Raw genomic sequence first — 27046 nt, 5'->3', positions numbered from 1 at the left:
TTCCTTTAAGGCACCAGGTTCTCACTTCCTCCTTGATTTTTGCAATTAGGCTTTTCGGAGTGGAATGGTGTCGTTGTACTTGCACCAGGTTCTCACTTCCTCCTTGATTTTTGCAATTAGGCTTCTCGGTGGAATGGTGTCGTTGAAAAATCGTAGCATTGTGTTCCTTCCATAGCTCCCAAGCCACCAGGATTGTCAACGATCAAATGGCTTTAGACCACAGGCCACCAAATGTCCACAGATTGAAAGGAAGCCCAGCCTGAAGGGTCAAGGAACTGTCCCTCGGTCCAAGTCCTTATTGCAGACCAAACTCGTTGGCTGTATTGACAATGTGCAAACAAGTGTACAAACAAGTGTACAGCTGATTCATCCATGCTATGACAAAGAGGACAGAAACGTTGGTCTCGCCATCCTCTTCTAGCCAAGTGAGGACCAAGATTGTTCAAGATGTAAAGAATAGTGAGCTCTGCAGTGCGATGGCCTAATGCAAATACAAGCAGTAATCAAGGAGACCAAAAATGCATGTTGCACAGCATTCAGATTTCAGATTGCTTTGCAGCAGTACATGGCCAGAAATCTCTGTTTTAAGCATGCAGTAAAAGCTTTACAAAATACTGCATCATGGCAGTCATTTTTACACAAAATAAGTACCATGCTAGCTTTACGAAACAATGTTAAACCCAAAGGAAATGGGCAAAGGACCAAGCACCTATACTATTCCCTGATTTCACAGACCCCGAAGAGTGTTATGTTGCCTGCAGCAGCTCAAAGTCGTTCAGTGTCACACAACCTCACCATCAGGTCAGAAACCATCCTTCGCGCGAAAGGAATGTAGCTCAAACTGTACCTGAGGTGCAGAAAATGGAGAATACAGGAGCACAATAAGTTGGTTTGTTCGGAAAATTTTGCTCTTGCTGTATAATAGGCCAGTCAATTGAAAAGAAAACAGGAGATAAAGATGCAAACAAACAGCGAAATGCTTGCTAAGATCAAGATTTACAGTGTCACAGTACCACCAGCTGGGAAGACTGGTCTATTTGCTTAATTTTGGTCAAATTGCAACTGAAGCACAGTAGAGATGCAAATTTTCAGCCTATGTTATTGAATGATTCCACATGTATAGTATAAAAAAATGAGTAAATAAACCAGTCAGAACTACAGAGCTGCTATTACATAGTAAGAAAATCATTCAAACTAAATTTCATAGTGAAGTTTTCCAAGACGTGTGATCGCTAAGAGCCACAGATGGCCACTGTGCAAAAATGAAATTGCATGACAGCATAGAAGACGATACCAGTTCTATTTAACCATAATAGAAGCACATAACTGTTATACCAGTTCTATTTGAGCATAGAAGCAAAATCAAAGAAGTGAAGATTTGGGGTTTGGCTGAGGCAAAAGAACTGGCAGAGTGGCGGCTTTGTTTCAGGGGGCATAAGACACCTTATCTTGTGTATAGTTTTTTGCACAGTTGCTTTTCTGTTTTCCTTCTTTTCTTTGGTGACCCTGTAGCCTGTAGGCCAGCCTCCTTAGGTTGCCTACTTGTAAACTTCTGCTTCATAAATATATAAATGGTGCACTGTGCACATTATGTACCCCTTCATTCAAAAAAGACAAGGTATGACCAGTCACAAGCCACAATCTATAAAATACAGCTTTTGAACAGTTTTGGTAAGCTGGCAGCCATGCTGTTTATGAACATACAGTGGCCAGCCTAACACATACTCCAGAATTGGGAAGATACTCAGATAGTTCAGAAAACTTTGATTTTCATATTATGCTTAGTCATTAAATTTCTGGTATTAAAACTAGAAGTATCTTCTGCAAATTGCAAATTGTCACTTACCACTTAAAAGTACCACATAAAATACTCAGATGTTTATGTTTATTATGTAAGTATACAAATTAGCCTTAATTTTTTCCCTCTAAACATGTCAACCCCATTGAGTAACAGAGCACAAAAGAATGGTGCTACTGCTATCAGTACCCAGACCACTAATAGTACGTAAGTTTGAGGTAGTCCTCTGCTAAGTACTTTGGTTGTTTCTTTGACATGGATTGAACATGCTAACTATGTAAAATGATCGTGGAAGTCATGCATAACACAGACAAGTAACAGCTGCAGTTGATTCATGGAAAACAGCAGAGGGCATAACAATTTTTCATTATCCTCACAAGAAACAACAACAAAGCCTTTAAGTCCCAAACAAGTTGGGGTAGGCTAGAGTTGAAAGCCAGCAGAAGCAATCAAGGTTCAGGCACGTGAATAGCTGTTTTCCTCTGTCTCTCTTCACGTTACTATCCTGGCTTAGGATTCCACTACGCACCGGTGCCTCTAGAGGTCTCCGTTGGACATGTCCAAACCATCTCAACCGGTGTTGGACAAGCTTTTCTTCAATTGGTGCTACCCCTAATCTATCACGTATATCATCGTTCCGAACTCGATCCCTTCTTGTATGACCACAAATCCAACGCAACATACGTATTTCCACGACACTTATCTATTGAACATGTCGTCTTTTCGTAGGCCAACATTCTGCACCATACAACATAGCAGGTCTAATCGCCATCCTATAAAACTTGCCTTTTAGCTTCTGTGGTACCCTTTTGTCACATAGGACACCAGATGCTTGGCGCCACTTCATCCACCCTGCTTTGATTCTATGGCTAATATCTTCATCAATGTCCCCGTCTCTCTGTAGCATTGATCCTAAATATCGAAAGGTATCCTTCCTAGGCACTACTTGACCTTCCAAACTAATATCTTCCTCCTCTCGAGTAGTAGTGCCGAAGTCACATCTCATATACTCAGTTTTAGTTCTACTGAGTCTAAAACCTTTGGACTCCAAAGTCTTCCGCCATAACTCCAGTTTCTGATTCACTCATGTCCGGCTTTCATCAACTAGCACTACATCGTCCGCGAAAAGCATACACCAAGGGATGTCCCCCTGTATGTCTCTTGTGACCTCATCCATCACTAAGGCAAACAGATAAGGGCTCAAAGCTGACCCTTGATGTAGTCCTATCCTAATCGGGAAGTCATCCTCACAAGAAAGACTAAAAAAATGGCAGCTTTTGTGACTATCACAGGGCATTCAGAAGGGTAACATTCGAAATGTTATTTTGTCACGGGTCACTTTAAGGAAGGCATATTTGTATTCAACATCAATAGTACAGTGGTGGTTTATGAGTTACAGGTCACTAGCATTATTTATAAGCATAGAAACCTTACCAAAACAGGGCACAGATCTCACATATGATTGCAATCAGCGTTAGCAGCTTGTCATGAATCTGCATAGTTAAACCAAATTCAGAAAGCATGGTATTGTGAAATTTCGATATGCCTATTCAATTTTTTGACTATGAGAACAAGGTTGTGAGAAGAAAATGGGCATTTCAAATAGTACGAACCCAAAGAGCAAAGATTAGAGCCAAAACAACACATCCAACATAAATCGCCGTCGCATACAGACGAACTGGATCAAACATCATCCTTAGCTGTTTTTGTGGCCCCATAACAAAGGCTGTGCTGCCAAACAAAGGTTGAAATCAGCATATGGTAAATATTCAAGAAAAATAACTAACACAAATAGAGGACAGGTGTATTGATCTCATTTTTTTTTCTCGAACACGCAGGAAAGCTGCGTATGTTTATATTAAGAATTGATCTCATATTTATCGTTATGCACACTTACAACAACAACAACAACAATAACAAAGCCTTTAAGTCCCAAACAAGTTGGGGTAGGCACACTTAACATACAAATAATTGTAGAATTGTTGAAATGGCAGCAGAACCATAGAAAGTTCCAAATGAAGAAACTGTGTTATTACCTCCCAACTGCCAATATGTTTCCAAACGTAAACATGACTGCAAATTTGATAGGTCTCACGAAGACAATAAAAGACTGCACAAGAGAGTTAAACGTAAGGAGTGCACTACACATGATAGCAGGAGTTTAAATTCATTACCGGAACCTAACAAATATGCGAAGACGATCTTGCCATGATTTTCATCGTAAAATAGTGTACAATAAGTCATGGTTTAAGGCCTAGCACAAAGTCCTAAGTTCCTGGTGATATGATTCCTAAACAAATCTGGAGTTAGCTGTACGGCAATTAAGAGCTACAGTAGCACTAGTTCTCCAACACCTGTAGAACAAAAAGCTAAAGTGTGCTTCTTTAGACAAGCAACTCTGATAAAGAATAGCCTAGTGTGACCCAACACCAAATTTCCTGTTCCCAAATTATCATCGCCCACATAACCAATTCAGAAGTTTTTAATACTGCATCAAACTTAATTCGCTGAGCCACAATGTCAAAGGCAACTATCGTTCTCAAAGGCATGACGCACAGTACAGGTGACTGGAATAGCATAATCTGCAAGGCTAATTCTCCACCTGCAGGAGAAGCTAGCAGCTGCTCAAATTCTCTAACAGCTGTACGGGCGACGGATTGCGAGAGCGTACCAAGATCATGAGGGCGAGTCCGGCCACCAAGCATGCCGCGAAGGCGTAGATCCTCTGGACAACGCAAACGGCCAAGACCGGATCAGATCGATGCAAACCAGAGTCATGAAATCCTTGGAGCATTCCGAGGACTCAGAGGGGGGTGACTGCTTGACCTGGACTGGGGAGAGGGAGCAGAGGCCCTCGGTGTCAGCAAGGATGGAGTCCTCCGGCTGATCCTCGTCGTCGCCGCCGACGAGGGAGCGGTGGAGGCGCGTCAGGGCGTCCATCGCTGGCGTGGTCGGGTCGTCGAAGCAGGGAAGTTGGTGACGAGACGAGCTGAGTTGGAATGGGATGGGAGTGGAACAAGACCTCCTGGGCCGGACTCCATTACGTTTAGCACGGCCCATGACTGGGGTTTGTCATAGAATCCGGCTCGATTTCCACATTGATTCGTACGTAATTGGTTCACATTCTGCAGGCAATTTTCACCATGGACGGATGACAGGTAAATTTGCAAAGCCGAAGGGAGTGCAGAGCAATGTTGGACATTGTGATTTTTGAATGTGAACTGAATCTTGAGCAAACCAAAGTAGGTGTTTATACTTGCACATTGACAAGTGAGCAAGAGAAGACACAAATCGATATGGGTAGAAACGTAGATACCATAGTTGTTAAATTCTACTGTTTCACCATACAATTTTATGTCTTTATTTATGAACTTAACTAAGAGGTTTACTTTTATGATCCTGGTCAGTTTTACGATTACAATCTTAGCTAAAGCCCTCCGATTCGATTCGATTAAAGGATTTTGACTACCTTGGTAGAAACACGTTCTACTGGGGTATTTACATATTTACCATTATTACAGATAGCATTTTACACTGTGTCATTGACACATGAGTCACTGATATGATACTTTTTATACCACTCACGTCATAATGATGGTAAATATGTAAATAATCCCGTTCTACTGAGGAAGTCCATTCACATGGTACTACTGCAAGCGAAGGCAAGGCCGCTTCAGTGATCACAACAGCAGCGATGACACAACTGAATCAGAATTTGTTCATCGGCATATAGAAAATCCATATATGAAATCACGCAAACACGAAACCATCAAACCCATTGTCCGAGATTTCACATTTCTCCCCAAATTGTCTCAAACCCAGCTCACTCGTCAGACAACAGGCAACGAAATCACAAGCAGTAACAGAGAAATCTCAAGTGTACAACGCATCCAACTCTGGCCGTCCGGAGACCCTCGCCGCGGCCTTGCCGGTGTCGACGCCAAGCTCCGCCGCCACGCGCCGCGTGACCCCGAACTCCGCGGGCCTGGCGCCCGCCGGCCACGTCACCACCAGGCTGGCCGCCTTGCCCCGGATCTCGCACTCCGCGAGCACGGCAGCGCCGAGCCCGTCCACCACGCTGCCAGGCGGGGCCAGCGCCGCGACGGCCCTGGCCGCGCCCACGCCTCCGCGCGCGCGCGCCGCGCGGGTCTCCAGCTTCCCCTCCACGGGCTCGTCCGCGGCGAGGCGGCCCCGGTACGGCCCGCTCCGGACCGAATCCAGGACCAGCACCTCCTCCGGCTGGAGCCTCGAGACGAGGGCCTTTGCGGCGGCGCGCGCGCGGTGGGCGGGGACGGCGCCGTGCGCCGCAGCGAGGAGCGCGCCGGAGGGGTGGAGGTACACGCGGATGGGCGCGTGCGGGTGCGGGTGCAGGGGCAGGTCCGGGAGGAGGAGGGACGCGTGGAGCGGCGGCGGGGAGGCGAGGAGCGCGAGGGAGGTGGGGGAGATGAAGACGATGAGGAGGCGCGGGGCCGGTGGGCTAGGGTTCGGGGAAACGACGAGGATGGGGGTGGGCTGCGCTGGCGGAGCGGCGAAGTTGTCGAGGTCGTCCGGGGAGAAGCGGGACGGCGGCGGCACGTCGGTGATGACGTCCTCCATGGCGGGGGCTCGATCGGTGGTGCTCGCGGTCGCGGCGGCGGCGGGGGGGTTTGGGGAAGATCTGCTGGCCTATTGCTCGACTTGGGGAGTTGCGGGGGTTAATGGGCCGTTTTCTTTCTTGGGCTGCAGGTAAGAACCGGCACGGAGAGTCTTTTGACCACGGTAAGGAACATTTGACATTCTCCTCAAAAAAAATGACAGGGAGGTTCTTTCTGCATTTTGGTGATTTTTTTGTCGCAACAAGATTTAGGGGTAATAGCTCAATTAATCACAGCTAAAAAGACTAAGAGGCTATTTGAGACTGCTCCGCTCCCTTTTTTTTTTTAGCTCCGCTCCACTAACTACACCATGGAGCAACTCCACCGTAGAGTTTGTGGAGCAAGTGGTACTGTTTGACACACAGGCTAGCTCCAGCTCCAGAAATAGATTGTTTCCATGCGGTCCATTATGTCTCTGATTGAAATTGCACTCGATATTTTCTTAAAAAATAGAAAACAAATGATATAAAAAATAACAAAGTCCATAATTCGATATAAAAGAAGTAGCAGTATATATAAGACATCTTTGTGATTGCATCCTGAATAACAAGTGCAGTGGTTGACTTAGCCTTCATTTTCGGATCAGCAGCTACACCAGGCCATTTTCCTGCAGGTGCACTAGGCGTAACAACCAGGGGCTTGGGAGTTGGTGCCATGGCCACCAGGAGGTACTGCAGCGCGGCCCGGTGCCTGGCCACTGGCCGGCCTAGGCAAGAGAGGGCCAGCCAGCGTAGGAGGCCGGCGCAGAGAAGAAAAAGTGGCCTTTTTTTCTCGTGGCGTCCGTACGGGAGGTGAAGAGAGGGGAACCGGTGATTAGAGAGTGACGAATGTGGGTAATTTTTTTTCTATAAATCCAACTAGGAGTATAAAACTCTAAAAACTAAAGTACCTCTTGAGGTGCTCCGGAAAAAAAGGTGGAGTTAGCCCCAACTCCACGTTTTTCTTAGAGCGGAGTTCCTGGAGCTAGAAGTGTTTGGCAACATGGAGATGGAGCGAAGCTGGAAAAACAAAAACAGGAACGAAGCAGTCCCAAACACCCCCTAAAGAGTGGACACTGCTTTGCTGCGATATTCCAACATGGGCCCATGGTTCTGCTTGGTGCGATCCCGTCCTCCTACGCCTGTCCCTTCTCCCTTGCATCGCCCGTGCGATTTGCCCCTACGGCACTCCCTCGCTTCCCCCGCAATAGGGTCTCCCCATTCTCTTGTGGTCCATCCAACTAAATCGGAAAGAAAATCAATCACGCAAAATCGGAAAAGAAAATCAATCACGCACGCAAGAAAAGGAAAGGCTCACACGTCGTCCATCAAACAAGAGCCAGCCACGCGCAGGAAAGGGAATACTCCTACAGTTCCTCACCCGGCTCCCCCGTCGTCGCCCTCACCCGCTTCCGCCATCCTCGCCGCTGTCCTCATCTGCCTCCCCGTCGTGGGCTGCGCTGGTGTAGCGGCGAAGTTGTCGAGGTCGTCCGAGGAGAAGCGGGACGGCGGCGGCACATCGGTGATGTTGTCCTCCATGGCACGGGCTCAATCGGAGGTGCTCGTGGTCGCGGCGGCGGTGGGGGGGTTTGGGGAAGATCCGCTGGCCTCTCTTGCTCGACCGGGACTTGCGGGGGTTGATTGATGGGCCGTTTGCTTTCTTGGGCTGCAGGTAATTACCGGCATGGAGAGTCTTTTGACCAATGGTCAAAGGAACATTTGACATGGAGGTTCTTTCTGCATTTTTGGAGATTTTTTTAGCGCGGAGTTTTTTTTGTCCTTAATCACTCACAACTGTTCTTAGGATCCAATGGACCCAATGGAGTATCCCATTTCCATACAATTTATAGTACGTTCAAAGTCCAATCGTGGTGTGGAGTCCAATTTCAAAACAAAATAAAGAAGTGTTTAGGTATGGTGCAGAAAACGATCCCAAAACGAATTGGAACACATGATGTGATCATTGATAAATCTCATCCAAGTAACCATGCAACAATCTCAACATCCGATTGCAACGCACAAATATGTCTACGAGTATTACTCCCTCCATCAAAAAATGATAAATGTATTTGAAAAAATAAAAAAGTAATACAAAGTGGATTTTTATCCTTAACTTCTCCTATAGTATGTAGCCAATTACTAGAAACATCAATATCATCTCAAAGGCAATTTGAACACCAATCTACTAGTGCAAGTTTTGTGCTCAAAACTTCTATGTAATTTGATTAATTGTTTGTCAGATTTTATAAAGCTTGACTTTTCATCTGGTCTAATATGATTATTATTCTTGGATGGAGAGAGTAATAAATAAGAAGTTAAGACTAGACAATATAGCGTATCGACAACAATTTCAAAAGAATCCATCAATAACAACAAACATAGGGGGCAATCGGAACAATTTAGGCAACTATCGACGACAACATGTTAAAATGGGACCTCAACTATGCCGCACAACACTATCCCACACATGCTACTATTCTACACCATTGATGTACTCCCTCCGTTCCAAACTATAAATCGCTTTGACTTTTTTATACATTTGTTTTGCTATGTATCTAGATATAATAATATGTCTAGATACATAGCAAAATGGATAAACAAAAAAGTCAAAGCGACTTGTAATTTGGAACGGGGGTACCTCCATGGTATCCACACTACTAACAACCGGTTGACATACAATATAAATTATATAAAAAATGTTTGACGATGAAGTATAAACTATGGGGAATAACACATCCCAAGAGATATGAGTGTAGCTCTTGCCATCAATTTTGGGACTTTAAGTTCACAATCAGACAAAAGAGTAAATTACATAGGGCCCCTGAACCATTTTTGGGAGTCTCATCTATGTCCATGACCTCTAAATTCGGTATGTATTCTATTTACGAGGTTCATCCAAAGTCTATACTCCTCCACATAGACTCTTGGAGTTGATGTAATGTTGGTGTTTCTCTTTTTGCTATTTATGTGTCCTCTGCATTGGACACTTGTTTATGAAAACCACCAAGTTACCTTTCATCCATCACATCTAATAACTCACCACAATAGGGTGCCTTAGTGATGACCAGTGGCGGCGAGCGATGCATGAAGTAGCGGCCTCGCTAAGATGCCAACGAGGAGCGGTGTACAAGCTCACCGTCTCCCATAGCCAAAGCAACGTACAAAGGGCACATTCCAGTCACAACATGCCACGGTTAGGGCCTTATGCCCCCTCCTTGTGCCCCTCTGACTCCAACTTCGCTAGGCTAGGCCAGCCTAGTGTGATCAACCTTTTCCTTTAAGCGACTAAGCCTAGCAATGGAAAGAAGCTTACTGGAGCCCAAAACCTCGATTCCCTAACTCCACGTGTTAACCATAATTCATAATTTCATTGAAACCTTCTTAGGGTTGAGAAGGATTATTGATAAGCACCAAACCAACACAATCCAATAAAAATCCTCGTAATGGGTGACTCCAAAACCCTATATCATAAGGGCCTCCTAAGGCCACGTACACTAGCGCCGAAACCAAGTATGTCAGCACTAGATTTATATTATTCTCTCCATTGGTTAGTTTCCAACATGGCTTCAAATGGATAGTCACTCAGATAAAAAAAACCACAACCACAACCACAACCACAACCAAGTCACCTTGTTCATTCTCCTCATTCGACTTCTCTCCCGTTTGGTTTTTACTCTCTTAGCTCATTGCCTCTTCGATGATTGTACTCACTCTAGTCTTAACTTTGTTATAGCTTAGTTCCTCCGGTTACAATTGGTTATGTACAAGTCTAAGAGTGCAAAGGTGGTCTTAATTCTTGTTTAGATTTTGAGTAACGGTTACACATGTCTCTAAAGATGCCTTAACCAAAGTCGAGGATGTGGATAATTGCGTTGTTTCGGTTTGTCTCATTTAGATTTTTATTTCATTAGCTACTTATCTCTCTATGTGTGGACTCGCTTTGATCATAACTCTCCTTAGTTTTCTTTTCTCCCTTGCAATGGTTAGCAGTGAATCTAAAAAGAGGCTAAAAGTAGTCTTAGTTATTCTTTGGGACAAGGTTACACGTGACTTTAAATATGCCTTATCCAAAATTAAGAACGATAACGATTGCTGGTGGTCCTAAAGACGACCTATCCAATTGCGAATGAAAATAGACACACTAATGCAATTTTTTCATTTAGTTTTTTATTCTCTTGGATCCTTCTCCTTCTGATGTTTTATATCCTATTTCTCTTTTTTAGTTTTGTTCTATCCTGTGTAACGGTTACCTGTCAATCTATAACACGACAGAAAGTGGTCCTAGTTACTCTTTCGAGTAACGGTTACACGTGGCTCCAAAAATATCGTATCCAGAAACGAGAACTAAAATTGTTGCAGGTGGCCTTAAAATATGCCTTATTCAAGTGAATAAAACACGTTGATTTAGGGTTTTCTCATCTAGTTTTTTTTTTTATTCTCTTAGCTCTTTCTCTCATGACTGGATTCACTTTGATCCTAAATTTTATTGGTTTCAAATATAACTTATAGATTACTCCGTATATACAAAATGGTCTTATTTTTTTCTTTGGAGCAAACCCCTAGAAGTGCCTTATCCGAGAAGGAAAACGCCGCGTTGAGTAGAGCCGGCGGCAGTCCCTGATCCAGAATTCCAGATCCGCGCGAAAACTTTTTCCTTCCCTCCAGGCTCCGGCCCCCACCACCTGGCCGCCTCGCTTCATTCCCAAGTCTCACTCACCACCTGACCCACCTCGCGCCGCCGAGTCGTCTAACACACACACACACACACACACACACACACCACGACCACCACATCTTCGCCTCGCTCCCTCCCGCTGTCTCCCCCGACCATCGCATCGCGTTCGAAATTTTCAAAACCCCCAAATTCCTCGGATTCCGACACTCGGGCGGAGGGAACACAAATTTTCGCCTCCGCGTCGGCGCGTCGTCTCCACCTCCCACCCGCCGCCCCCGCAAATCTCCAAATCCCCAATCCCCTGCTCGCGGCCCCGAACCCCCCCACCGCGCTTGCTTAAATCCCGACGCGGCGCTCGCGGCGGAGGCGGAACCCTAAGGCCTGGACTGGATCCCTCCCCGCGCCCCGATTCGCCCGACCGATTCCAGGCTCTAGGGTTTCCCATGCCCTAGCCTCCGCCGCCCGTGGTGCCGGTGCCATGCCGGCGTCCCGCATCCCGCTCAAGCGCTGCACCGCCACCGTCCCGGGGGTGGGGAACCCGGCCCCGCTGTCATCATGCCGCCCGCCAAGCGCCGCCGCGACCGCGTCGTCCCGTCGCGGTTCAGGGACTCGATGCCGCCGCCCGCCAAGAAGCGCGCGGTGGTCGTGTCGCTGCCCGCTCCGGGCGGCGGGCTGGGGGTGGAGAAAAGGGACGGGGAGGTGTACAACGTCGAGGTGCTAATGGCCGAGCCCAAAGGCGACTCCTTTGGTCCCGTGGAGACCGCGGTGTGGACGCCCATGCGGCCGGCGCCCACGGATGCCGACCTGTATCGGGCGTGCCGTAACATAAGCAAGAGCGGCAGCTTTGGGGGAGCTGCCAGCGGGAGTGTGCTCACGTCTGTGAGCAATGCCGCCTCGGACGGTGGTGCTGGTGGCAATGGCACCACTGTTCGAGTGAGCAATGCCGCCTTGGAAGGTGGTGCTGGTGGCAATGCTGGGATGGAGGGGAGACCTGCGGTGGTGGAGTGCAAGCCCAAGAGGGAGGCCAGTGATAAGAAAGAGGATTTCTACTGGCCGGAGGATTTTGTGCTTGGGGATGTTGTGTGGGCGAGGTCTGGGAAGAAGTCCCCGACGTGGCCTGCGCTGGTGATTGATCCCATGCTGCATGCGCCGGAAGTCGTGCTCAACTCCTGTGTTCCTGGCGCCCTCTGCGTCATGTTTTTCGGTTATTCCGCTAACGGGCATGGCAGGGTAATTAATCATTTCCTTGTGCTGCTTTCTGTTGGCTTTTTGGTTACCGGAATAACGAATCTGCAACTTAATAAGATATATATAAATACCACCAAAGATATACAATTTTTATTTTTTATGAAAACCGACAAAGGATTTGACTTTCACGGGATGTAACCGAAACAGGGTACTAAATATACTTGGAAAACCAAACATTTTTTTTGTTTTTTGCATGTCCTTACCGCCTTACCCTGCCACATCCCTTTGCAGGACTATGGATGGGTTAAGCAAGGAATGATCTTTCCCTTTGTGGACTACCTAGACAGGTAAAATTCTGGAATGTGTTGAACATTGTGTTCCTAATTTGGTCTGTATCTGATGCTTCTCTGTTCTGTCAGGTTTCAAGGACAGCCTCTGTATAAGCTCAGACCAAGCAAATTCCGTGCAGCAATTGAGGAGGCTTTTCTTGCCGAACGTGGTTTTTTCGATCTTGAAATGGATGGGGTATGCTCACCGCGGAAGTCTGTAAATAAGCAGTCTGATCCTAATGGCTTTCAGGAAGAGGCTGCTTCAAATAACGAGCAGGAGTGCCAATCCGAGTCTCAGGTAACCTAATACGGTGAAATTGTACAAGTTCAGTGTGAAGCTACTTCCCTTGATACATCTTTTGAGCTGGCCGCAATGTAATTCGCTGAATTGCAGGTTGTTGGCAAATTGGCACTGTCTTGTGATAGCTGTGGTAATCGCCTACCATCCAAGGTTTCAAAGAAAAGGAAGCAAGGGGGTGAGCAGGTGCTTTGTAGGCACTGTGAAAAGGTATGTGGCTAAACTTTTGAGTTGTGAGATACTTCATCTCTGGTATTCTTTACACATCCTTTCTTCCTTTCGATGACTCATGTGTATAAGCATTACTCTGCAGTTATTGCAGTCGAAACAATACTGTGGCATATGCAAAAAAATTTGGCACCACACAGATGGTGGAAACTGGGTAAGACCTTAGAATAATACATGCTTTGGTTGTATATCTTGAATTTTCTGGGTACTGACTTGAAAGGCACTTTGTGCCAGGTTTGTTGTGATGAGTGCCAGATTTGGGTTCACGTTGAATGTGACCTGACATGCAACAACGTGGAGGTTATTTCCTTACCTTTGTTTGATGACATTTTGATCTCCTTATTGCTTGATATCTATATGCAACTATTCTATGAATATCTTTTGTTAACTTGGCATTCTGTCATAGGATTTGGAAAAGGCAGATTACTACTGTCCGGATTGCAAATCAAAACGCAAAACAGTTCCAGCAATGGAAAAAATGAATACTTCCATCAGTTCAGAGTAAGTCGTTTACTGCTCTCTAACCTATGGATACAAAGCTACTTGAGTAAATAAGCACTTCAATATGTAATGTATTTCTCCACAGATGTGCTAGCACTTCAAAGGAAAAACTGACTGCAATGATAGCTGTTTGCTGCAACGGTGAGGAGGCACTGTATGTACCTGAGAAGCACATGTAAGTATTTGGTATTTTGGTGGTATCTCACTGCGAATCTTAACGTAGCATTTTAATTTAAATATGCTTAGTTGCGATTACTCTACGTTATTTTACTGTGTCTTATTTTTGCTCAATTCTATTTACACGAATTTTAGAATATCATTCAATGTGTTGTGAGAGCAGGCTAAAGTAGGCTCACATTCTGTGGTATGTGATTTTGTTATTGTAATACTCACTTTGAAGGATTATTTAGTGGGTCAGTGGTGACGGGCATTGTAATGTTGACTATGTAGACCAGAAACACCCAACCAATTTTAATATAATGATGCACAATTCTCCTGTGCATCCGAGAAATAAGCAGTCTGCGTGTTACAATGATTCTACATGCTACTATTTGTAAGCTGATTTGAGTTGAGTTATTGCTGGCAGGATACTATGTCAATGTAAGTCTTGCAAGGAAAGGATGATGAGTCTGAATGAGTGGGAGAAGCATACTGGCTCAAGGAAAAAGAATTGGAAGATGAGTATTAGACAAAAGAGCACAGGGGAGCCACTCATTAATTTGGTAAGCCCTGTAGATCTTCATCAACCTTTTTTTTTCAATCAAACACCAAGACCAACTGACACATGATCTCTTAAACTTACCTGCAGCTGGATGATATTCCTTGTGGGACATCGAAGTCTTCTAACCCAGGCATTAAGAAAGATGAGCTGCTACAATTGCAAGGTATTTCTGCTTGAGTTTGTGTTTGTTGTGTAGCTGGCAGTTGCAACATGACCTTATGTGATTGATTGCTTTGATATCTGCAGCTAATGCTTACAGTCCTGTCTGTGCTAAATGGACAACTGAACGCTGTGCTGTTTGTCGATGGGTTGAGGATTGGGACTACAACAAAATTATAATTTGCAACAGGTATTCTTGCTGGCCTTGCTTCGGTTAGCACCCTTAATTTTATATTTCACCGTATGTTTTAAGGTGACCTTTATGTTGATGTTTGACTCGTAATTGACTGCATTACCACTCCGATATTTATTTGCTCAGGTGCCAAATAGCTGTTCACCAGGAATGCTATGGTGCACGAGCTGTACAAGATCTTACAACATGGCTTTGTCGAGCATGTGAATTCCGCCAACAGAAAAGAGAATGCTGCCTATGTCCTGTCAAAGGTATTGCTTATAATGGGAATTTGTAGCCTATAATATACTCTTCTGTTTCACTATGTTCACCAGCCATTAAAGATTTTTTTCTTCAAATAATCTCATCAGAGTGATGCTTGTCAGTGACACTTGTACCGTGATAAACTTTGTTCCTTGTTTAATATATTCTATTGGTGCTTTAAATTTGTTTCAGATGTCCTGTCTGTCATTGTTGTTTGAAGCTATTAACTTGTACTACTGAATTTCTGTTAACACAGGGGGTGCTCTCAAGCCAACAGATATTGAGGGACTGTGGGTTCATGTTACATGTGCCTGGTTTCAGCCTAAAGTCTCTTTTCCGGTTGAGGAGACTATGGAGCCAGCTATGGGAATAATGAGCATCCCTGTAGAGTACTTTAAGAAGGTTGAGATTTTTAATTGATATTTTCACAATTTGCATCCAAAATCTTAATTCCTGTGCTTTCCATTCAAATTTCACCTAATATTTGCATTTTTTCATATTAACTGCAGACTTGTGTCATATGCAAGCAAATGCATGGTGCCTGCACAGAATGCTACAAGTGCTCTACGTATTACCACGCAATGTGTGCATCAAGAGCTGGATATAGCATGGAGGTTGAATGCTTCACATTTTATAGTGGCTATTTTTGATGAAAAAGATTGTGTTTCCTTGTTTCATTAATTTACATTGCTTCATCCTAATGCAAAATGTTATTGACGTATGATGTACAGTTTTTGAGCCCTGTCCGCTTATTAGGTTGATATTATATTATTGTCAGGCAGTGTCTCAAACTGTATGGTGGTATTGTTAACCATCATTATTTTGTGTAAAATCTACCTTTTTTTTGCATGTTTCGTTTTTTTATTATTGCCTAAATAGTTCCATTGCAGCTAGGTTTTAGAGTAATTTAAACATGATTTGTACATTTGTTCAAAAGGAAATATTTATTTGCTATCCATATTTTTAGACAGGTCATTAAACTGTGAACTTTTTGTTCTTGTAGCTGCAATACTCTGAAAGAAGTGGCAGGCACATTACAAAAATGGTTTCCTACTGTGATTTTCATAGGTAACATTTTCGTTCCAATCCCGGTTTCTCTTTTGTTCTGGTCAAATCATTTCAGTTCACTTGGTGGTTCTTTTTGTTTATTTATATACAAAAGTAACTCTAATGTAGGGTCACAACCATGTAGATGTGTTCTTTCAGGCCTTTTTCATAGTGATCTTATAACAAGTAAAAGTGGCAATATACCCTGAAGTTAGTAAATACCACAAATATATGCGGCTGACACCTGATATGCAATTGTTTCCCCTTCTGTAGTACTCCTGACCCAGACAATGTGTTGACAATGAAGACACCTGAAGGTGTTTTCTCTACCAAATTTTTTCTCCAAAATGGTGAGAAACAGACAGCTGCAAGACTCGTCAGGAAGGAAAATCACCAGGAGAAAGTGCTTCCTCCTATAGTTTCTGACTGTCTAGTCGCAAAGTGCCTGACCTATGAAATGTTGAAATACAAGGTAGTTTTCTTGCATCTGCTTATTGCTCTTAATTGTCTTCATTCCTAATTTTTGAGAAAAGATGGTGCTTATTGTCATGGATGAATTTTGAATTCTTTTTTAAACATTTACTTTTACTAATTATTTCCTAGCACATCAGTTGTATATTACATTCTTTCTTTCACTCCCGTAATTTCTTTGTTGTTCAACTACTTGGCTTGTTTGCTGGTTCAAGAATAAACTCTTAGTGGCAGTTGGTTTTGTCAATTGCTTGTATTTGGAACAACTGGTTCTCTAGCATTGGTATCAATCATTTTACATGCATGAATGCATCACACATGCTTTCTTATCATTGAGCATTGTTGCAATTACTGCTAGTTTATTGTGTCCTATGGATCTTTGTCTTGGTCTCATTTTTGGTTCCTGCTGTTAAGCCTTTAGGGCTATTGTACTAAAAAACAGTAAATACTAATTACTAAGTTATCTCCATTTTTCAGAAAGAACCAGGAGAGGCTATTGCCCACCGGATTATGGGACCTCGACACCACTCCCAGGATTTTATTGATGGCCTTAATGCGTGCATGGTAATTGTCTCATTCTGAGTGCTAGCACTCTCGAGCGTGAATGCAGATTCATTTATTCACCTTATTATTTCCTGTTCCTTGTTAACAGGACTGTAAGGATGATCAATCTTTTTCAACATTTAAAGAGCGGCTTGAGTATTTACAGGTTAAGTCTCTGAGTAACTGCTGTTCATTAGATACTACAAGGTTGTGTCAGCACACTGATAAACAAACTGATGGTTGCAGAAAACTGAAAATTTGAGGGTCTCTTGTGGTCGATCTGGAATTCATGGATGGGGGCTCTTTGCTGCAAGGAATATTCAGGAGGGGCAAATGGTATAGCATGTTGACTTGTATTATCTATATTATGTTTAGTTATTTGCATAGCTTATCTAGTCAGTTCATTAGGTATATCAAATAATCAATGATGACATTTGAAGAACATGCAGATATGGCATTAATGTGTGCTCAAAATCTAAGAAAACAAGTTAATTTTTTATCATTAGGTAGGTTAGGTGTCCCAAATAACCTTTTCATGTGTCTAGGCAACAGGAGTGCAGTTGGTAATCTGTGAGCTTGTGTTCCATCAAATGAATATTGACTGCTTGGCATTGATATATGATATCTATATATCCAGAGATGGACATACCTCTCAGGGGGTGTCTGAATGAGGGAAGTTGCTCCTGACATTAATTTTAGGACTTCACATCAGATTTAAATCCTAGTGTGATCGAAATCCCACCTTCCCAAGCAGGCCCCAAATGAAATGATTCTGTAATTTGCTACTCCCTCTGTTCACAAATGAATGCATTCCTAACATTTAAAGTTTGTCCACAAATGTATGCATTTTTACCTAATTTATGCATCCCCTCCCTCACCATTAAATTGATGGCTTGATGCCTGCCATTTATAGCCTTGGTTATATGAAAAGGCAGGTGTTAACTGTGTGATTGAGGGGCATCATAGTTATTTACCCTCCACTTTAATCTGTGGATGGAGATAGCATGGCTCTTAAGGCGTCGCCTAGGCGCTCCCTGGGGTCAAGTTGTCTCCCCTATAGCTACAAGAGGGGAGGAGAGAAGATGTGCCATCGGTGCCGGCTCTGTTTCGTGCTTCTTCCATCCTAGGCTCTGGCGTGATGGCTGACACAGCTCTGCCTGCAATCTCCAGCGCAATGGCCTGCGCAGATCTACCCTGCCTTTTTTTGGGGGGTGTGTGTGGGGGGTGGGGGGTTGGGGTGGGGTGGGGTGGGGGTCAAGCAGGGCTCCATTCTTGAGAGGTAGGGAGCGTGAGATGGGAACCTGAGGGGAGGGGTCATTGTGGGCTGCTGACTTGGGTTGGGCTTTAATAGGCTAGTAGGCTCATTTGCTGTTGTGGTTATAGCCCATTGAGGTGGTTTATTGTTCCTTTCCTTTTTGATTTATCTGTATGTATGGCACTATTGGCGTCCGCCTTGCCTGCCTTCCCGCCATGCCTTAACTGCCTAGGTGACGAGCATGGTGAGTTGCTATGCCTTGCCTTAATGCTTTAAGAACCATGGGAGGGAGTATTTGTTTCTCAGTTGAGTATTCAGCTTAATAAACCCCCCAAATAGATCTCATTTGTCTCAGCAACTGATAATCGGTGCTAACATTTATATCCATACAATACAATTGTATCCCTATTTTTCTAGAATTGCTTGGTCTCCATTCATTGCAAGTGTGGAGTTCGTCCTTAATGTGCCATCTGACCGCTTTCTCTAATGCAATGGTGCCCAGTTCTCCTACTCGTTTGAGAAATAAAATGTGAGCTGACAGCTTAATTAATCTTGTGCCAGGTTATTGAGTATCGTGGTGAACAAGTTAGGCGGTGTGTTGCTGATTTGAGGGAAGCACAGTACCATAAAGAAAAAATGGATTGCTATGTGAGTTATCACTTATTGTGCTTACATGTATTGCTACTGCCTGCTATTAGTGGGAAAATAGATACTTAGATAGAATTTACTGATTGCTATACTTGCTTCAAGTTTTGAGGTTTACAATACAAATCTAGTTAAAAAGTTCAAGGAAGAGCATATATAAAAAAGAATAGAAACTTGAAGTCTTGAATTTTGGTGAAAACATAAGAGGCTGCAGAAGCACTTTGTAATAAGAAAGAGCATAACCTATGTATGGTTGATACCAAACATTTGGCATCCCCTCTTTTTCATTGACTCTCTTTTGTTCTGTGGTGCTTGTGCAGTTGTTCAAGATAAGTGAAGATGTTGTCATCGATGCTACTGACAAAGGAAACATAGCACGCCTAATTAATCACTCGGTAAACCTTCATACGTCAATTTTGCATCTTCTTGCCATATGTAACAGCCTGACAAAATGACAACTAAGTTTTCGTTTTGCTCTTTCAGTGTATGCCAAACTGCTATGCTAGGATCATGACTGTCAGTGGTGACAGGAACCAGATCATTCTTATTGCCAAGAGAGATGTCTCTGCTGGAGAAGAACTGACGTAATTCCTCAGCTCTGCCCTTTTCTTCTGACATGTACACAACTTCTGAAATTCATTGGCACGAGATCCTGAATGATACCGTTTCATCTAATGCTGGTTCTGAACGTGCAGGTATGACTACTTGTTTGACCCTGACGAATCCGAAGACTGCAAGGTTCCATGCCTGTGCAAAGCTCCTAACTGTCGTGGATACATGAACTAGAAGGCTAGAAGAGTAAACAGATCCCACAAACAGGGACCAAGACTAACTCCTTACAGAAGCTAAAAGCCGGCCAATTTTCCCAGAATTCTTTCGTTAGTTTCTCGTTTTATATTACTCAATCAAAAAGTTTATAATTCGTGGCTACCCAAGGTTTGAACCATTTTGTTTAGAATTGCGATTTAGGGCAGCCATAGTTAGTCATCCATTGTAAATTCTTTCATTGCTGTAATAAGATAGTATAAGAATGCTGACTTTAAAATGAAAAGAAGAAAACTCAATTTGATACTATCGCCTGCCTGTGTCTGACATTTTTTAACCACTCGCTCTGACCTTTCTGAACAACCCCATCGTGTCCATGTCTGCATCAGAGGACCTGATCAAACCGAGGTACTGGTACTAATCTTGCTTCTTGCCCTCCAATCCATTATCATCCATGCTTGTTTTACCGAGCCGGCAGGTCGTGTCCCCGTCCGACGACCCGGTCCGCACACGAGAGTTTAGACGGGCGAGCAGGAGCAAGTCGGCCGTCGACACGGACTGAAGCCACCGTCGCGGCACCATGAGGCGTCGGCTGTTGCTGGCGTGCCTGGTTCTGCTGGCGCTCGCGGTTGCGGCGCCGCGGGCGGCCATGGCCCGGGAGTACGCGGCCGTGTTCAGCTTCGGGGACTCCCTGTCGGACACCGGCAACCTCTGCGTGGACGGCATCCCGGACTACCTGGCCACGGCGCGCTCGCCGTACGGCATGACCTACTTCGGCTACCCCACGGGGCGCGTCTCCGACGGCCGCGTCGTCATCGACTTCATCGGTAGGCAACGCACGCATGCGCTTTCCCGTTCCCGAGCAGGAGCTGATGAACCGTGTCTGTCTGTCTGTCGTCTGCATGAGTGGGGAGCAGCGCAGGAGCTGGGGCTGCCGCTGCTGCCGCCGTCCAAGGCGAAGAACGCGACGTTCCACCGCGGCGCCAACTTCGCCATTACGGGCGCCACGGCGCTGGGCATGGACTTCTTCGAGGAGCACGGGCTGGCGCGCGCCGTGTGGAGCTCCGGCTCCCTGCACACCCAGATCGGGTGGTTCCGGGACATGAAGCCCAGCATCTGCAGCTCCCCGCAAGGTTTCCATGAATTCTTCTCCGATGGCCGACCTGACATCCTTCACACACTTATGGCGTGTCTGACGCATGATGTACATATATACCAGAGTGCCGGGAGCTGTTCCGGCGGTCGCTGTTTGTGGTGGGCGAGTTCGGGGGCAACGACTACGGGTCGACGATCTTCTCCTTCCGGCCACTGGAGGAGGTGCACGCGCTGGTGCCGCACGTGGTGGGCGCCATCGCGCGGGGCGTGGAGGAGCTGATCGCGGAGGGCGCCGTGGACCTAGTGGTGCCGGGGCTGCTGCCCACCGGCTGCTTCCCCATGTTCCTGTCCACGTTCAGCGACAAGCCGGCCGCGGCGTACGGGCCCCGGAGCGGGTGCGTCAAGGAGCTCAACACGCTGTCGTGGGTGCACAACGCCGCGCTGCAGCGCAAGGTCGAGGAGCTCCGCGCCAGGCACCCCGCCGTGCGCATCGTCTACGCTGACTACTACACGCCCGCCATCCAGTTCATCCTCCACGCCGAAGAGTACGGTGAGCGCGGTCCCTCCTCCTACTCCAGCTGTCTCTTCCCCGGCGCCGGGCCGGCGGCGCCCCCGTGGCCACGGCAGTTGTTTGCCTCTAAGGTTGTTGCAAGTTCGGTTCCTTACGTCAGCGCGGGTAGCTCCCGTGTCAGCGGCTAGCAGCCCGGGCCGGGAGACAGTGAGTCCGAGGAAAAAAAAAATCCACAGGGGTGACGCGGGCAGGGACGACGCGTGCGTTTCTGGGCCCGCAGGGTGGTTGGGTATCTGAAGCGAGGTTTCGTGTTTGAACGGTCACGAGAGAATACCATAGGAAAAGAAAGGGTGGATTGCCGGTCCGGATCGGAGTTTTCCAGCGGGCTTCGCTGGCCGGCCGGCCGGCGGCTGCGTGCTGGTCTCGCTCTCGCTCTCGCTCTGGCGACGTGACGGAGCTTGCCTCGCGTTGCATACGTCGGCTGAAGGTGATCGAAGGTGACACTGACACCTAACTAAAGGTGATGTAACTGAGTAATCAACAGACGGAGTGATGACGAACACGAACCCTTTAGGCTTGGGCCTCTGCTCTGCTCTTTCGCCGCATGTTCTGAACGTCTGATGGTCGTTTTTTGCGCAGGGATGCTGAAACAGATGCCGCGAGCCTGCTGCGGTGCGGCGGGCGTGGGGGAGTACAACTTCAACCTGACGTCCAAGTGCGGCGAGGCAGGGGCGTACGCGTGCCAGGACCCTTCCAACCACTGGAGCTGGGACGGCGCCCACCTGACCGAGGCAGCCTACGGCCACATCGCCAAAGGCTGGCTCTACGGGCCTTTCGCTGACCCACCAATCCTCCACCCCTGAGGTTTCTCTGCAGTCTCCACAGCCGCCGTCAAAGGCTGTAACATACGGATACGGTACGAACGGCCGGTACCGTATATACACACACATACAAATAGGCGCCTTTGTACGCATCAATCACCGTAGCTGTGAATTGTTTCCTACGTATATCCTTTTTTTCCTTTCTAATATAGAGTAACTTTGTTAAACATCCTATGGCAGCATGTATACAGTATAGTACCGCCGACTATTTTGTCGTTTCATGTGGTATATATATACTGCAAAAGCTCAAACTCAGTAAGCTATTTTATATAGTGTATGGGGTTTTTATGCTGCAAATATTGATTTGTGTCTATCTCAGCTGACTATAGCATTGGGCCTGCCTGACCGGCATTGTCAGGGCGTGTGGTGTGTTTGAAAACTCAGAGGACTCATATTTTAGTTTCGCATAAGAATTTTTGTTGTGTTCAATTCATACTACTTTTTTTTTATATAAATTTTACATAAGTTTGTGCTATATTAACTTCTGTACATGGCTTGGGAGTATAAACCTGCATATATATATATATATATATATATATATATATATATATATATATATATATATATATATATATATATATATATATATATATATATATATATATATATATATAGGGAGAGGCTATTCAGTAGCCGGCTACAAAATAAGTTATTCTGTAGCCACCTCCATTTACTATAATTTTATATACTAATTTACGATAATGTCAATACATATTTACGATAGTTAGGTTACTATAACACATGGGGATATTTACCATAACGTTATATTAAACAACTTAGTAAGGAGTTACTATAATCTCGTAAATTAACATAGTAATTATCGTAACTCAAAGTGGCTACAGAATAAGTTATTCTGCAGCCAGCTACAGGATAGTAGTTCCATATATATATATATATATATATATATATATATATATATATATATATATATATATATATATATATATAGGGAGAGGCTATTCTGTAGCCACCTCCATTTACCATAATTTTATATACTAATTTACCGTAATGTCAATACATATTTACGATAGTTGGGTTACTATAACACACGGGGGATATTTACCATAACGTTATATTAAACCACTTAGTAAGGAGTTACTATAATCTCGTAAATTAACATAGTAATTATCGTAACTCAAAGTGGCTACAGAATAAGTTATTTTGTAGCCAGCTACAGGATAGTAGTTCTATATATATATATATATATATATATATATATATATATATATATATATAAGTTTGTCTCATACTAATTTCAAGTTTGTGCCTCGTATGTATATTATGGGTAATATATATAGATCTATCCCTCTCCTTAAGAAAAACCTCATTCTAAAAATTGTCACGACGAGTGTCTTTACAAAATGAAACGAATCATATTCAAATTCCTCCGAAATGAAGTGCCCCTTACAGAGAGTCAGCTCCATGGATAATTATATTGTACTGTTGCAGGGATTACCAGAGATATTCTGAGGTGTTGCCACGGTGGAGACGGCATCCTGTTCATTTAACTTATAAGCCGTATTTTTTTCAATCAACAAATATTATTTTTCTCTCACAATAAATCAGTCAAGAATACTTATTAGCGAGACGAACCAGGCATAAACTTCAACCTCAGCTCCGGCTGTGGCATGCCGGGCTCCACGGTCTGCCAGGATCCATCGGCCTATTTGTACTGGGATGGCCACTTCACAGAAGCAGCCCACCGCTACATTGCCGACAGCTGGCTTAATAACAACAGAAACCACATTGCAGACACTAGCCGTCTGTTAATGGGTTTATACGTACTTACTGCTATATATATATATATATATATATATAACAGTAAAATGATTGGCTGGCCGGTTGCTACGCCTGTGCTACATGCATGCACTTGTACACTTGTAACATGAATTATTTATTTCCAACAAGTAAACACATCACGAGGAATACAAAAAGTATATACCCGTGAACAGTGGCGAATGCGGGTAGGTGGGGCTTATCTCCGGTCACCGCCCCAAGCAAAGTTGTACACCTCCGTCCGCCTCGCCTGTTGTACTATCTGCAAATCCACCGTATCGAGCCCAATCCGGAATGTTGTCGTACTAGTAGATTACGCGCGCTCTTACGCGCGTCGAGTGGCTGTGAAACATACATGCTGAATAAATGCATTGCAAGAGCATTATAAAAATTAAGATTAGGCTAAATAATAAGGATTATATAAGTTTAGTAATAGATTATCGTCATGGCACAGGTTGAGTTGAAGGTGATAAGGATTATATAAGTTTCAAGGCGATAAGGTCTGACATTGAAGGAAAAATTAATATGTGCATAAAACCTACATTCCTCTTTGAGAACCAAGCAATAACATCATGAAGTAGAGGGTAACAGAAAAACATAGTTCTTCAGTCTGGATAGAGATAAAAATGGCACCACATTAAAAACCATGTAGGTCAAAATATGAGCTTTCTTTTTTTTTTCTTTCATGCCTAGGCACAAATCCAATATATGAAGATCTAAAATGGAATAGGAAATGAAAACAGGTGGCAACAATGAGGCTTAGCAGGTACCGATTACTGGTGGAACAACTCTGAATTTCACTAACATGTACTCTGCACAAGACTACATACAAATGTAGAGTATAATTGGAGAGTATAATTGGCAGGTCCATTGCAATTAATAGATAGCTGACCAAGTTGACATGTGCACAACCAAAGGAAATTGAGAAGTCTATAAGCATGAGCAGAAGAAAAAATAAAGAACAATAAGAATTGCAATAGGAAAGCATAACCTGTCTTTTTTTTATGCAATGAGCATACAGAATGTCACCTGTTGACTATTTCTATTGTCCAAGAATAACGACAACACGCTATGGGCATGTCGCTGCTGCATATCACTGAGAAGCAGCATGAGAGTTGTTGGTGATAACGTCCTTGTATCTTATAAAAAAAAGTTCAGTTACTGCTGGAATAATCTGTGAGTACAACAACACCTAATGTTACCATCTGTTTATCCAAACCTTCAATGTATTAGTGCTAATGAAATGAGGCAAGGAAGTTGATCAGTGACAGGCATTCCATGAAATATAATTGGAGAGTCCAATAGAAATTATAGCAGACCTGGAGCAGAGCTTCTCATTTTTCTATATCCTCTCCCACCTCTGCCTATGCTCATGCTCATGCTGGTTCCCATTTCCATGTACACCCACGCTGTAGGTCGCAGGGCCCTTATGCTTGCCTGGCAAGGTTTGTTATTGGCATTAATAATCATTATTTGCTCCATAAAAATTGTGAGATAAATTGATGCCACCTAAATGGAATCAGTTAATATTTATGATTCGATCCATCAAAATTGTGAGGTAAATCGATGCCACATAAATGGAATCACCGGCACTAAATCACTTAATTTTTTTTTGCGCAAAGGAAAGTTTTGGGCTGAGACAATGGACTGAAGGGAGATAAAATGACTGAAGAAAATCATGAATGTACATGGGCATGTCGAGTACTACTTGATGAACTGGAGCTATGGCAGTCACACAATTCTCTGCAGGTACAGAATCCAACAAATACTGAATAGCTAATTGCGTAGGCAACCGCTGTCTTATTAGTAAAAATCCCACCTAACCATGTTTACCGACTGCAAGTTACTGGAATAAATCATGAGCAAAATTTGAATCCAAAGCTAACCTGATTTCATACTCAAAGAGCACTCAACAACCGACGAGATGGCAGATCCTCCATGGCCGACCTTGACAAAGGTAGGGTTGGAGTTCGGGTTTGGGTGCTGATTTCACACATGAGGCAGAGAAGAGATGCGATGGGCATACCTGGTGGGTGCTCGCCGCCAGCTCAGGGCCCCGGAGAGGGAGGGGGCTGCCGGGCCCCATCCGCGTCGTTGTGTCGCCCGCAGGTGGCGCCGTGGCCTCGCGGCCACCGCGGCGCCATCGTCTCGGGAGGACGGCCTCGGGAGGGAGGACGAGGAGGAGGCAGAGGTGGAGGAGACGGAGGAGGAGGGCCTCCACCGCCGCGCGCCGCTCGGCCGACGCCGCCGCCCTTGCTCGCATCGGGAGGATGAGGGAGACAGACTGACGGGAGAGAGAGGAAAAGAATTGGAGACGAGAAGCTGAAGCTGCTGTATCTATATTTGACTGTCCGGCTTCGGACAAGAATCAGGAGAAGGTTTGGAGAAGCGGGAGAAGCTACCAGGAGGCTGAGAAGCTGTTGTACGCGAGAATCCGCTTCGAGCGATCTGGGCCATCCAACGCGTGATCGGACGGCTGAGGTTATTTTGGACGACGTGGACGGTGTTTCTGCCGGAGGAGCATGGCGGCCTTGTTTAGGTAAATTTAAAGGAAATAATATGTAGCTAAATTTTAATGACAGCTGATTTAATTCTCATAGGAAAAAAAAGAGCCAATCAGATGTGAAAATTTTTAGAAAATAATCTTGCAGGATTAACTGTTTAAGAGAAGATTCATATAGCGACCATAATATTTGGACAAATTATGCTAATTTATCAGATGAAGCAACCATCTTAAAAATGTAGCATAGATTATATTTTATAATTCAAGTATGACATTAAGCAATGGGCTACACTTCTCACCATTACCAAATAAGTAACACAAGGGTAGACCACTGAACAGCATCAATGCTTAGTTGTCATATATAGATTAATAAGATGTATACCCAATCAAAATGAGAATAGCGTGTATCGACATTAATGGTCACATCCATAATCATTTTTTTTCTCTGGTACTGAAAAGCCACAGATCTCAGTGAAGAAGAACACAGGCATAAAAAAATCAATCATCATTTGCAGCTTTCCCATTTAAAAAGAACAATGAATTTAGTGGAATCAGGTGGAATAAGTTCATGTTTATTAGGTTAATCTAAAATGACTTATCGGAATGTCA

At 44.5% G+C, this 27046-nt stretch overlaps 4 protein-coding genes and 1 pseudogene across 5 annotated transcripts; 2 read left to right on the top strand and 3 right to left on the bottom strand.

Annotated features, from left to right (window-relative positions):
- Positions 1-476: 476 nt before the first annotated feature.
- On the bottom strand, positions 477-4819 carry LOC136457491 (uncharacterized). Of its 2 annotated transcripts, XR_010759737.1 has the most exons (7): positions 4625-4819; positions 4470-4523; positions 3835-3908; positions 3412-3529; positions 3233-3291; positions 1444-1598; positions 477-847 (listed from the first exon to the last, which is right to left on the bottom strand). XR_010759737.1 is itself a non-coding variant. In XM_066457524.1 (6 exons), exons 1-6 carry the CDS (start codon positions 4736-4738, stop codon positions 766-768), a joined length of 501 nt encoding a protein of 166 aa, XP_066313621.1. In that variant the 5' UTR covers positions 4739-4819; the 3' UTR covers positions 481-765. The 2 variants fall into 2 exon arrangements, 1 of the variants encoding a protein (XP_066313621.1); XM_066457524.1 differs by lacking the exon at positions 1444-1598 and having other exon boundaries at positions 481-847.
- A 612-nt stretch (positions 4820-5431) lies between these two features.
- Positions 5432-6478, bottom strand: LOC136457490 (uncharacterized). Its single transcript, XM_066457523.1, has one exon. The coding sequence runs from the start codon at positions 6392-6394 to the stop codon at positions 5672-5674; it is 723 nt and encodes a 240-aa protein (XP_066313620.1). The 5' UTR covers positions 6395-6478; the 3' UTR covers positions 5432-5671.
- A 4695-nt stretch (positions 6479-11173) lies between these two features.
- LOC136461563 (histone-lysine N-methyltransferase ATX4-like) lies at positions 11174-19980 on the top strand (annotated as a pseudogene).
- A 119-nt stretch (positions 19981-20099) lies between these two features.
- Positions 20100-22549, top strand: LOC136461566 (GDSL esterase/lipase At5g45910-like). Its single transcript, XM_066460848.1, has 4 exons — positions 20100-20498; positions 20589-20804; positions 20891-21316; positions 21917-22549. The coding sequence occupies exons 1-4, from the start codon at positions 20252-20254 to the stop codon at positions 22138-22140; spliced, it is 1113 nt and encodes a 370-aa protein (XP_066316945.1). The 5' UTR covers positions 20100-20251; the 3' UTR covers positions 22141-22549.
- Positions 22550-24987: 2438 nt separating this feature from the next.
- LOC136457489 (uncharacterized) lies at positions 24988-26211 on the bottom strand. Its single transcript, XM_066457522.1, has 3 exons — positions 25961-26211; positions 25254-25371; positions 24988-25108 (listed from the first exon to the last, which is right to left on the bottom strand). The coding sequence occupies exons 1-3, from the start codon at positions 26195-26197 to the stop codon at positions 25089-25091; spliced, it is 375 nt and encodes a 124-aa protein (XP_066313619.1). The 5' UTR covers positions 26198-26211; the 3' UTR covers positions 24988-25088.
- Positions 26212-27046: the final 835 nt, after the last annotated feature.

This window comes from Miscanthus floridulus, chromosome 6 (genome assembly GCF_019320115.1).
Source record: "Miscanthus floridulus cultivar M001 chromosome 6, ASM1932011v1, whole genome shotgun sequence".
NCBI classification, from domain to species: domain Eukaryota; kingdom Viridiplantae; phylum Streptophyta; class Magnoliopsida; order Poales; family Poaceae; genus Miscanthus; species Miscanthus floridulus.
Note: the sequence above shows the minus strand (reverse complement) of the source record. Positions and strands in the feature narration are given on the sequence as shown.